The sequence below is a fragment of the Cricetulus griseus genome, assembly GCF_003668045.3.
Source record: "Cricetulus griseus strain 17A/GY chromosome 1 unlocalized genomic scaffold, alternate assembly CriGri-PICRH-1.0 chr1_0, whole genome shotgun sequence".
NCBI lineage: Eukaryota > Metazoa > Chordata > Mammalia > Rodentia > Cricetidae > Cricetulus > Cricetulus griseus.
This window is the reverse complement of record NW_023276806.1, coordinates 222,106,134-222,118,448: the sequence shown is the minus strand read 5'-3', so window position 1 is coordinate 222,118,448 and position 12,315 is coordinate 222,106,134. Positions and strand designations below refer to the sequence as shown.

Here is a 12,315-nt window from a genome sequence, read left to right as displayed (position 1 = left end):
TGTATGTAACTTTGTATAGATTTTTCTTACTCTAAATGTTATTAAGTAATTTTTAAAAAGTTAGGCCCTACCTCTTTAATGTAGAAAATATTATAATACTGATTTTTATATATTTCTCAAAATGCATCTACAAACTTAGTATTAAAATATAACATACACATTTCTGCTTACATTTAATCGAAAAAGTAGCACAATACGTAACAAGCCATTCTTATGTTAGACATTTTTATGCAGATAGTTGCATTTTTACTTTATTATCATTTACCTAGTTTTTAGATTAAAGAAAAAAAGTTTTGAAAATCATTCTATCACTAAGCTAAATGGCACATTTTTGTTTCTGAAGTATTTCAAGTACTGTTTTTAGTATTTTTTTAAAGCTGAACTTTTGTGTTTGATTTCATTCTTTTATTTGCTTTGAGTCACTGTGGAGATAAACTCTGTTTTAGAATTTGCAGCTGAAATAGTTTCTTTTGTTTTTCTTCTTACTATGATTTTTAAACAGGCCTTTGTTGAAAATAATCCTGCCATTAAATGGTGTCCTACTGCAGGCTGTGAAAGAGCAGTCAGACTGACAAAACAGGGGTCAAATCCCTCTGGGTCTGACACCCTCAGCTTCCCCTTGCTAAGAGCTCCTGCTGTGGACTGCGGCAAAGGACACCTCTTCTGCTGGTTAGTATAAGGCAGGCCAGAGCCGCCGCACCTTGTGTTGATAGTTTGTAAAGACTTTGAGCGGTGAATTGGGTATATAAAATGTTGTGTACTTGATACTATTCTTAGTAATTTAGTTCATTCTTAGTATACAATGTGTATAAAATGCAGTGCACTTAATACTATTCTTCATAATTCTTAGTCATAACTATCCTAGGCTTGATGTTTGCACCATGCTAAGTCCTTTTAATGTGATTATATATTTTTAACTGAATTATTCTCCCAATGCTGTGAATTGAATACTGTTATATCCACCTTATCCATAAGGAAGTTCGGTCTAGTTTTACAACTAGAATATGGCAGGGATGGAAGTGGAAGCCCACTGTTGATTCCAGGGCCCATTTACTTAATCCATAACCACAAAATTGCTGATTATAGATTAGAAAATGTTCATAGTTTCATCTCTTCATAAACTGTAAGCCTTTGGCAACCATTGTAAGCCAGGGGTGTTTAGAGTTACCAAGCAGTCTTTTCCAGATTTCTATCCTGGACTTAAACATGTATGTGTTTTAGAGAGGCTCTCCCAAAATGAGTTCTTGGGTGATGGTAAAGTGTGATCCTGTTTAGGAACTTAGGGCTATCTATGGCTTCAATTTTATTTAGTCTCCAGTGCCTCTTAAGTGCTGAGTAAGGGTGAATTGATGATCAACTAACCCTGCAAATAACATGTAACTCAGCGTGCTCATTTTGCTTTATGTTTGTCAGTAATCAGCATTCTCATTTATTCCAAGTAGATTCAGTTAATAGTTTTATTAATAGTATTCTGCTTTTTGTCTATTTCTAGAATTAGCACACACATACATGAGCATACATGCAGTTATTTAGAACATTGCCTTCAAGATTCAGAATTCTAGCTAAAGAAAATAACTATCAAAATGATGATTCTTACTTAATTCACTCAGTATTTGTGATTTCTAAGGTTCTTTAATTATATATAACTAAAATTTCTAACTTCTTGATAGAATTTTTTTTTATCAAGTAGTAAAGTTTTAAAGGAGTAGAAGGCTTTTCCTTTTTAAGCCACTTTATATTCCTACCAACAGTTGTGTACATTGACACATCTTGTTTTGTTGATGTTAGGATAGCATCCAGGGGTACAGACTTCAGACAGCCATGTTTTTTCTTTATAACCTCAGTAGATCCTCCACACCATTTTCTATGAACATCTTGAGATACAGTTTCAATAGATAGCAGATAGTAGTCACCCATTAAATTTTAGGAGTGAGGTGTGGTCATGCATCCTTATAAACTTAGGAAGTTGAGACAGAAAGAACAAAGGTTTGAAGCCAGCCACTTACACAGCAAAACCACATCCCAGAAGTACAAGAAAATCTTAAAGAATTTAGCTTTATGATATCAGCAGGACTACATCTGCAATCTAGATTATTACCCAGCTACTCTATCTAGTAGCCATTATTAGAATACTTTGGAGTCCAAACCACTTTTCTCAGATGAGTTAGTACACAAGGGTAGCATTAAACAGCAGCCCATGGCTCTCTTTCTACTATGCAGTCCTTGCTAGAGCTTCTTACAAGTGTCTTCTTTACACCCACTCTCAATGTTCATAGGAACGACCAGGCTGTCCTCACACCCTGGAAATGTTGCTGATGAGGCTGGTGCCTAGAGCAGCAACAGCAAGCCTGTGTCCTGCGAGGCTGTGGGAAGGAAGGCATTCTGTTGCTTGCTCTCTCATGGTACCCAGGCTTAGAGCCATGCACATCCGTAAGCAGTTACAGCCTTTTGAAGAAGTCTTGTTTGGCTTTTTAGATTCTATTTGACAGCATTGGGGTTTTCCTCCATGATTTTCTTTTTCCTCTCAGAATATATTCTGACAGCAGGACCAATATACTAATACTGATTCTTCTAGAAGATAGTGAATGTGCTATTTAATCTCCAGGGATGGAAAAAAACCTTAATGGAGCTAATTTATTTTTATTGATTTCATTTATTTCTTTTAGTTATTGAAGACATCCTAGGATTTTTTTTCCTAATTTCTTGAGTTATAATTAACAAGTAGACTTTTTTTAAGGAGTGTCAAGAAATGAAGATGCTTCATTCCCCCAGGAATTCTCGAGTACCACATAGGACACTCCTTCTTCCTGTGTGCTAGTACAGGTGCCTAGGGAAAGTCTGCACTTAGCATTGATATGAGGCTGCACTTCAAAGCATATAACATGTGCCCTTCTGTCTTTACACAACCCAGTTAGTTTGAGTATCTAAGTCACCACTACCACCCCTTACCTTTTCATGACCCTCAGAGGCCCTCTTCCTCTCCCAGCAGCCATTGGTAGCTGTTGTTCTGTTCACTGTCATTAGCCTACTCTCCATTTAGTAGCAGTGAAACCCTGCAGGTTTGATCCTTTCTTATCTGGCTTATTTCCCTTATAAACATAAAGGTCGTGTGTTTGAGCTCTTGGTCTCAACCTGACGCACTGTTTTGGGGCATGGTGGAGCCTCTGAGAGGTGAGGCCTTGCCTTAAGAAGTGGGTTGCTGCTGTGTCACAGGTGGGTTCCCAGCCCCAGGCCTCCCCCACCTACCTTGATGATGGAAGTCTCTGCTTAACCCCTGGGCTGAAGTAAACCTGCCTCTCCCTAAGTTGGTTTTGTCATGGCATCACTTTGTCACTGTGAAGAAACAAGCAATAAACAAGCATGAAATTTCTGGTAGCTCTGTTTCACTTCTTAGAAAGCCAGCAAACTAGTCTCCAGACAGCTGTATCAGCGTTAGCTTTTCTGTCAGCAGGCCCCAAGGGTTCCAGTTTTTTAAATCCTTACTAAAACTGGTTATTTATCATTTACATAAATAATGAATATGAAGGAAAATCTTTATCAATACATTATACCTCTTAGTTTGTGAGACTTTTTCTAAATCAGTTGGTATGTCTTAACAAATAAGATCTTTATTTAAGAAGGTGGTAGTGGTGGTGGTAATATGTCCAGCTTTTGGCACCTCTCTCCCCAAAGTCACTTTCTAGTACACAATGTTGCACCATTTTGAATCAAAATGAGTGATTTTATAAAGAGTTTAGACTCCTAATATTTGAGCTCTATGATATTCATAGGAAGAATGTATAATTGAGTTCCAAATGATGAATTGATATTTTCGATTATTTATATCTCATTTTCAAGATCCCTGTAAAAGTGACTTTTAGTTCCTTGCACTGGCAGTTACCAGCAATTTTGGAGGTAAATGTAACTTACGCATATGATGTGCAGTGCTAGGGAAACTGCCGTGTGGACTCAGTGCTTCTGAGCAAGCATGACACCTGACACCTCATAAAAGCCAGATCTGGTGGCTGGTGGCAGGTGGCAGGTGTCTGTGACCCCAGCCCTGGGCTGCGGTGAGTGGACACAGGTAGATGAGTCTACAAGTAGAGTTACTTCCACACTGCTTCTCAGACTCTAAATGAAGAAGGGTCATCCTGTTTTGCAGTGGGCGTGTCTCTGGGCTTGTTCTAAGGAGCCTCTAAGAGAACAGTGGTGCTGTTAACAAAGGACCGACGACACACCAGAGTAGCAAGAATTAGAACAGTTAATAAAGTTGTTCTATAGCTCCTAAAACTGCAAGACTAAGAAGTGTTAGATAATCCATGTGGACTTTTAAAATGTGTAACCTTGGGCCAGAGTTGTCAAGCTTTGAACTCTCATTTTTCAAATCCACTTTTAAAATGCTTCACGTCTCATCTAATTTTTTTTCAATTTTAAAGTTGGATTAATATTTACCATCCATGTATTTTTATCCAGATAGTGATGAGGACTGTTTTTCAAAGGCTTTTCTATTTTGTTGTTTAGGGAGTGCCTTGGTGAAGCACATGAGCCTTGTGACTGCCAAACATGGAAAAATTGGCTACAGAAAATAACTGAAATGAAGCCAGAGGAACGTAAGTGGAATTTTACATAGCTGTGCTACATATTTCCTACAGCCATTGAAAATATGATGTCATATTTCTCATAAGAGAAATTTTCAGATTTGCTAACATGAAGCCCCATGTTCAGCATGGCCCGTCTCACTTAAATCCTTTTGGAGCTGGGTTTATACAAGGCAGAATCATAGGCAGATCTTTGCTTATAACAAGACGTTTTAGCCTGAGGTGCAAGTGAGGGTCACATTTAACCCTCTCACGAAGCCCTTCTCATCCTTCAGTGGGCCACCTTGTTTTTCGGTACTTTACAGTATTAAATTTATGGTCTGTAGTAAGAAAAAAACTTACTTCCCTGAAACTTCCAGTGAAAAATTAATTTCTTGCTACTATGCAGTTCTGTATATTTACTTAAAACTGAGACTTCTCCTTTTTTTTTTATTATTGAAAATAGATTCTTCCCTTATACAATACATCCTGACCACAGTTTCCCTCCCTCCACTCTCCCCATACCACACCTCTTCCCTAGATCTTTTCCCTTCAAAAAGGAGCAGGCTTCCAAGAGACAACTAAACACAACAGGACAAGACAGAATAAAGCAAAGCAAAAGCTCTAATATCAAGGCTGGACAAGGCAACCCAATAGGGGGGAAAAGTCTCAAGAGCAGACAAAAGATTCAGAGATACATCTACTCCCACTGTTAGGAGTCCCACAAAAAAAAATGCCAAGCTAGCAGCCATAACATATATGCAGAGGACCTGATGCAGGCTCCATGTTTGCTACTTCAGTCTTTGTGAGCCCATGTGAGCCATTGCGTCTTAGTGTTTCTCTTGCTATGACAAAACACCATGACCAAAAGCAACTTGGGAAGGAAAGTGTTTACTAGGCTTACATTTCATCATCACTGTTCATCACTGAAGGAAGTCAAACAAGCCAGGATCCTGGAGTCAGGAGCTGATGGAGAGGCCATGGAGAGTGCTGCTTACTCTGCTTTCCATGGCTTGCTCAGTCTGCTTTCTTATAGAACCCAGAACCACCAGCCCAAAGATGGCATCACCTACCATGGCTTGGGCCCTCCCCCGTCAGTCACTAATCGAGAAAATGCCTTACAGCTGGGTCTCATGAAGGCATTTCCTCAACTGAGGCTCCTTCCTCTCTGATGACTCTGGCTGGTTCCAAGTTGACACACAAAACCAGGAAGTACACCTGCTTAGTTGATTCAAATACTAAAACTTGTATAAATACATTATCTCTGCTCCATCATGGGAAGGGTATGAAGTGATGTTAGCAATGCCATTTTTCAGATGAGCTGACGCTTGGGTTCAGTGACATAGGCATATATTGAGTGACAGAATAGATTTGAATTTCTGAAGGATTCCTTTTACGTTCTTCCCAATAGCAATGCCCATGTTTAACAAATAAATATATTTTCTTTGTAATAATTTCCATTGTCTAAAGTAATGTAAGTGAAGATTTCATGAGGGTCTTCTTACATGTTTTAGATAATGGAGTTTTAGTTTGAAGTGTTGCAAATCAGGATCAAGAATTCACTTGGAGCTGGGCAGTGGTGGTGCCTGCCTTTAATCCCAGCACTCAGGCACTCAGGAGGCAGGAGGATCTCTGTGAGTTTGAGGCCAACCTGGTCTATAAAGCTACACAGAGAAACCCTGTCTCAAATAAAAAAAAAAAAGATTTCACTTGATGAGTTTATTCTTCAGAATAAAAGTGGACTATGAGAAAGCTGTCAGATATAGCATATGGTACCATATAGTTAAATAAACATGAGAACAACTAGCTGGGATTGAAGGCAGAAAGAGTACCACAGGCTCTCCTGGACTGTGGATTGACTTTGGGCTGCTCTGCAGAGGCAAAGGTGTGGAATAGGCATTTGTGCTTGTCTCAGAAGTGTCACTTGGTGAGAGACTGGAGCCATGGGATCTTTGGCCTTGTATTATGGAAGGGAACTTCCCATTGCCCAAGGGCTAGTCCTCAGTATTGTAGATCTCTGAGGTTCCTGTTGTCTGTTGCATTGGAATGCTACTTATTCTTAATAGAATAAGCCATGGAGTACATTATTTACACAGGGACATGGCATTTATCAGACCTATTTTTATCAGAATAGCTGGTAACTGTAGAAGGGTAGCTTGAAGGCTGGGTAGACCAGTGGTTGAGAAGTTGGGGTTTTTAATTTGTGTCATAAGATAGACCATTAAGCTGGGTGTTGGTGGCGCACGCCTTTAATCCCAGCACTCTGGAGGCAGAGGCAGGCGAATCTCTGTGAGTTCGAGGCCAGCCTGGTCTCCAGAGCGAGTGTCAGGATAGGCGCCAGGATAGGCTCCAAAGCTACACAGAGAAACCCTGTCTCGGAAAAAAAAAAAAAAGAAAGAAAGAAAAAAAAAGAAAGATAGACCATTAAACCATTAGTCAGAATTAGCAAATTCAAATAAAGAAGTTACTTCCTATGAAAGAGAATAGCCCTTGATGTAGACATTTTGAATGTGAGGTACTTAAAGGATAAATGGTTGGAAATGTCCAGTGGAATTCTGGAAGTACTTGCCTCAGGAGAAATACTAAGAAACATTAGTAACTCATTTATTTTAAATGATGTCTTTCTTATTTAAGCATTATTTGTGTTAGAATATAAAATATAGATACCATCCATGCTCTTAACACGTACATTTGAAATAATGTAAGTGTCAAGTTATTGTAAGAGAATATTTGAGCTGTGGGGAAAGGGGGGATAGAGTCAGGCATCTCAGGAGAGGAGTAACAGAGTTGATGCTTAAATTGCATATTTGAAGCCACATCAGTGCTCTTCTTGTGGGCCAGAATAGGAAGCCCATTAGGTCAGGATGGTGTAGCTTTGTGAAATAGCATGGCATACTGACGGCCTGCAAACGCACCCTGCAGTGCAGGATGGTGTGGTGGACAATGGAGCTATGCCAGCAGTAGGTCAGAGCAGGTGGGCTTAAACAGACCCTGGGGTTTAGAGAAAAGACAGTGTCATTGGTTGAAATCTAGAATGCTTCCTAGGTCCCTGAAGATTGTTGTGCTACAAGATGTAATTAGTCTAACATAGTGTTTTATTCTAAAACAGAATATGGCCTAAGTATGTGGTTTGATATGTAAAGCAAATATTTGGGGGGTGGAGGGTATATTTCCATTGCTGTGATAAAGCACCATGAACAAGCAAGAGAAGAAAGTGTATTTGTGTGTAAGGTTCCAGAGAGGTAAGTGTCCATAATGGCAGAGCATGTCTGCTAGTACCAGGCATGGCAGCTGCAGCAACAAGCTCAGAGTTTGCGTCTTGTCAACAAGCATGAAGCAAAAAAAAAAATGAACTGGAGTAGGACAAGGCTATCAGTTCTTAAAGCCCGCCCCTGGTGACATCTTCCTCTAGCAAGGTCACATCAGCTAAGCCTCATAAGCTAAGTGTCACATAAGCTTACATAAGCTAAGTGTCACAAATGGGGAATATGTTTCACTGAATCCACCACAGGAAACTGGCCGGGAATGATTGTATGTTCCCTTGTGCAGTAGACGTTGGGGGATGCAGCTTTCTTGAGATGTCATCCTTGCTTACCTGAGTTCTCTGGTGATTCGCTGCCTCTGGTGATACCTGTAAACACACAAAACGTACCTGGACGGATAGTATTGTGACTGAGGTCCAACATATCTTCTCTATTGAATGCAAATAGACCCGCCTCCCAGGAAATGTCATGTAATCAATCCATTGTGTGACCAGCTCCTTTCACTCTATAAAGCACACATAGTTTGACCAACACCACTTGTTGAAGATGCTGTCTTTTTTCGAGTCTGTATTTCTGCCTTCTTTGTCAAAAGCAGGTGTCCATAGGTGTGTGAATTTATGTCTGGGTCTTCATTTCGATTGCACTGATAAATATTTCTGGTTTTGTGCCAATACCATGATACTTTCATTACTGTAGTTCTGTAGTACAATTTGAGGTTGGGGGTGGTGATACCTCCAGCAGTTCTTTTATTATTTGGGACTGTTTTAACTATCCTGGGTTTTTTGTATTTCCGTATGAAGCTGAAAAGTTTTTCTTTCAACTTCTGTGAAGAATTGTGTTGGAATTGAATCTGTAGATGCTTTTGGTAGGATGGCCATTATTATGTTAATATTACCAATCCATAAGTATGGAAGACCTTTCCTTTCTGATACTGCCTTCAATTTCTGTCTTCAATGTCTTAAAGTTTGTTATCATACAAGTCTTCCACTTTCCCGGTTAGAGTTACGGTAAGGGAATTTATGTTAGAATTCCTGCATCACATTTCTTGGGAAGATATGAACAGATGTCTATTCAGCCCAGGCAGACCAGAGAAACAAATCCACCCAGTCCAGTTTAGTGAACCGGTGGGTTTCTTGGGGTTACTTGTAGAAGTGTGGCGGGCCCAAGGCAGCTGTGTCATGAGAAAGTTCACCTCACCTCAGCGTGTGATGACTTAAAAGCTGTGTTTCTAGACTTCCTGCACAGCTTGGCGACGGCTAGCTGTCTAGAGAGTCCTCTTTCTCCAGCAGTTGTTCCTTCTGATATAACCCTGGGAACAGGGCCTTGTGAATCTCGTAACTTAAAAATCTCAGTGTTTCAGTTAGGACAGCATAATGTGTTATGCTATCCTTCACCCTACTAAAACTGGGTTAGTTATTCCAGGCCCGCAGATAAGGTTCCTCTATGGAAGGGTAGTAAGATCCCTGACTGGTGTTAAGAGGTTAATGATGAGCCTGGGAAATAGACAGGATAGAAGAAAAAATGTTCACCTAGGAAGTACCTACCAAAGAGGAACCAAAGCAAGCCAAGATTGCACTGAAAGTTCCAGTGCCAAGAGAAGCCTAGGAGTTTGCTCACTACACTTGTGTCCCACTTAAGGGTAACTATACAGGACACTGTGTAAGTCTATGGAGTTGAGGCTTAAATTGGACCATAGTATTAGAGGCTGCTCTAATACTAAAGTAGAGCTCCAGTCGTTAAATATGTAAAAATGACATCATGGAGCCGGGCATTGGTGGCGCACGCCTTTATTCCCAGCACTCGGGAGGCAGAGGCAGGTGGATCTCTGTGAGTTCGAGGCCAGCCTGGTCTCCAGAGCAAGTGCCAGGATAGGCTCCAAAGCTACACAGAGAAACCCTGTCTTGAAGAAAAAAAAAAAAAAAATGACATCATGAAGAAGTAAAGTATGACTAAATATTTTTATAAGTTACATATTCCTTTGTGTTGCAAGTACTTTTCTTTGCATCTTACACCAAAAAATACAGTAACAATCACAACCATTTTTAAGCAATGTCTTACTAACTCATTCAGGCTGACTTGAAACTGGTACTTTCTTGCTACTTTCTTGCTTCTGCCTCCTGAGTAGCTCAGGTTCAGGCAATTGCCACCCCACTCTGCTCTCAGGCTTTTTTTTTTTTTTTTTTTTTCCAAATTTATAAGTTCATGAGTGTTTTTTCCCTTAAGCCCAGTTTTCTATTCTTGAGTGGTGAAATTCAAAAGAAGTAACACAGTTAGTGAGAAAAGGTATTAGAAATATACTAAAAATCAGTTCAGAGGATTTCATATAAACAATTGACTAATCTTTTAAAGCACTACATTGATTCTGTTGTGTTTAGTCAGAGCAAGAGGTGGGTATAGTTATATTGTCTGAGATAAAATGGTAAATTTATAAAATGTGCAGACCACTTATATATTCATTAGATGAAACAAATCTTTAGAAGCAGCTTTCGTGTGTGTGTGTGTGTGTGTGTGTGTGTGTGTGTGTGTGTGTGTGTGTGTGTGTGTGTGTGTGTTGGTCTGTATACAAGTGCATGAGGAAGGATATGAGTGTGTGTGTACACCAGCTATATATATTTCGGTCCTACTAAACAGGCTAAGATTCTTTTATACTCTTGACACTATTAAATGAAGCTAATATTTCTCACCCTGAGACCCCAGCACATCAAATGATTAAGAAAACAAGATCAAGGTATATTAGAGATATAGCTGAGGTGAGTGGAAGAGTTTGAAAGTCAATGGGGTAAGAAGACTCCCTGGAGGGATGTGTATCACAAGTGGTCAAAAGGGTGTGTTCAAAGATGCACAAAAATGCACAGAGAGCAGATGCAGAGAACTCAGAGAAGGCATGTCCCCAGAAATTTTATTATATAAACATAGTTGGTCAGTTCCTAATTGCCATCATATAACCCCCTGGAATACAATTAGAAGGGAGCCTTCTCTCCAAGAGTGGAAGAAAAGTGTTGTGTTGTATGTGCATCACACAGCAGCTTTGTTTGAGTGGCTTTGTGCTTTATTTATCATAACAATGAACAATACAGATCATAAGAATATGCTAGAGCCTCTAAACAAAAAATAATGTTGATGTTGAAAAGAGAAGAAAGGCCCCTTCTTTTAACAAGAATTAGATGTTTTAAATGTTTAGATTTTACAGCATTGCCTCCACAGCTTGACCACACTAGCTATACTGAGTTCCTTCTCAGATTCCCGTCCTTACCAAACAGTGTGAGTTCTCCCCACCAACCATTTTCTCTCAAGTAGAACTGACATGGCCCAGTCACCTCACTGCTGCTATTGCTGCTGCTTCTCCTTACTGTGTGGAATTAATAGCAAGTGGTGTGGTGTTGTGGACACAAGTGTATATAGGTGGCTTGCAGGATCAGTGCAGCAAGACTGCCCTTCTCTGTTGTCAGGTTCCATGGAAGGCTACTCCTAGTCCCCAGCCCTGGTCCACATGCAGAGCCACTTCTCAGGGTCAGTCAGCCCCAGTCTCTGCCCCCTTTCTTTGTCTTGTATGTGAGGACTGGGGAAGTGTTCCTTTTAAAACACAGTCTGGTTTCTCCCCTGCTTTGGACAGTACAGCTAAAACCTTACTGTACCACCTTTTAGAGAGCACATGGAAGCAAAGCTTTGACTTCAATGGCCACTTACAGCGACTCTTACTGTCACTTTCCTGACAGTTTTACTCAGAGAAAATAAGGCTTCCCGATGCACATAGAGGTAGAAAAGAAAAGAAACCTACACAGATCCCTGCCATTCTTAAAGGAAAAACACAATTTTAGTTTTACTTTTTAAATTGCTGGGGGGGGGGGCAGTTAAAATGAAATGTTTAGAATTTTAAAACTGTGGTGTTCCTTAGTATTTCGGATTTCAAATTCTTGCAGGGTAAATTAAATTTAAGAAGACAGTGAAGTTGGTGTAGGGCAAATGCTTCCCCACTGGCCCACACATCCCGCCCGTGGCACTGGGAGAAGCTTGCCAAGTGAATGGGTCAGTTCATGAAGGACTTCACACTGCTCACTAGAGCTGTTTGATTTTTATCTTGTAACCCTTTGCCAAAGGGGGAAGCAAATGAAAGATTTTAAGCAGAATTTTAGTTTTAAAAGATCACTGAGTAGGCAGTATTGTTGAAAGTGGGGGGGAGAAGAACCTGGAAAGAAGAGCTGGTTTCTGGTGTTTCTGCTGTCTAGGCAAAGATGTGGAGGACCCTCGCTAAGATATCAAAAAGTGGGGATGGAGAGGAAATGGAAGAGTGAGGAGAGGAGTCAGGGATGTGCTGTGAATGAGCTAGCCAGAGGGTATTGAAGACAGTCCACCTAGTAGACTGACTCAGAACTCCTCAATGACTTCTAAGCATGGGTAAATAAAAAGAAGCCAGTCTGAAGAGACAGTGTTTAGTTTTAGGCATATCCCATTAGATCTGTTTATCTGAAGTAGTCAAAAGTTTTTTTGTTTTTGAA

At 40.1% G+C, this 12,315-nt stretch overlaps 1 protein-coding gene across 6 annotated transcripts in view; it reads left to right on the top strand.

Moving 5' to 3' along the window:
• Ankib1 (ankyrin repeat and IBR domain containing 1) overlaps positions 1–12,315 on the top strand; it is a 99,979-nt gene that overhangs the window by 68,109 nt on the left and 19,555 nt on the right. For all 6 annotated transcript variants that reach the window (XM_027389824.2, XM_027389823.2, XM_027389820.2 and 3 more), the window contains exons 9-10: positions 503–669; positions 4,501–4,589. In XM_027389824.2, the coding sequence (XP_027245625.1) occupies positions 503–669; positions 4,501–4,589 (256 nt within the window). The remainder of the gene's footprint in view (positions 1–502; positions 670–4,500; positions 4,590–12,315) is intronic.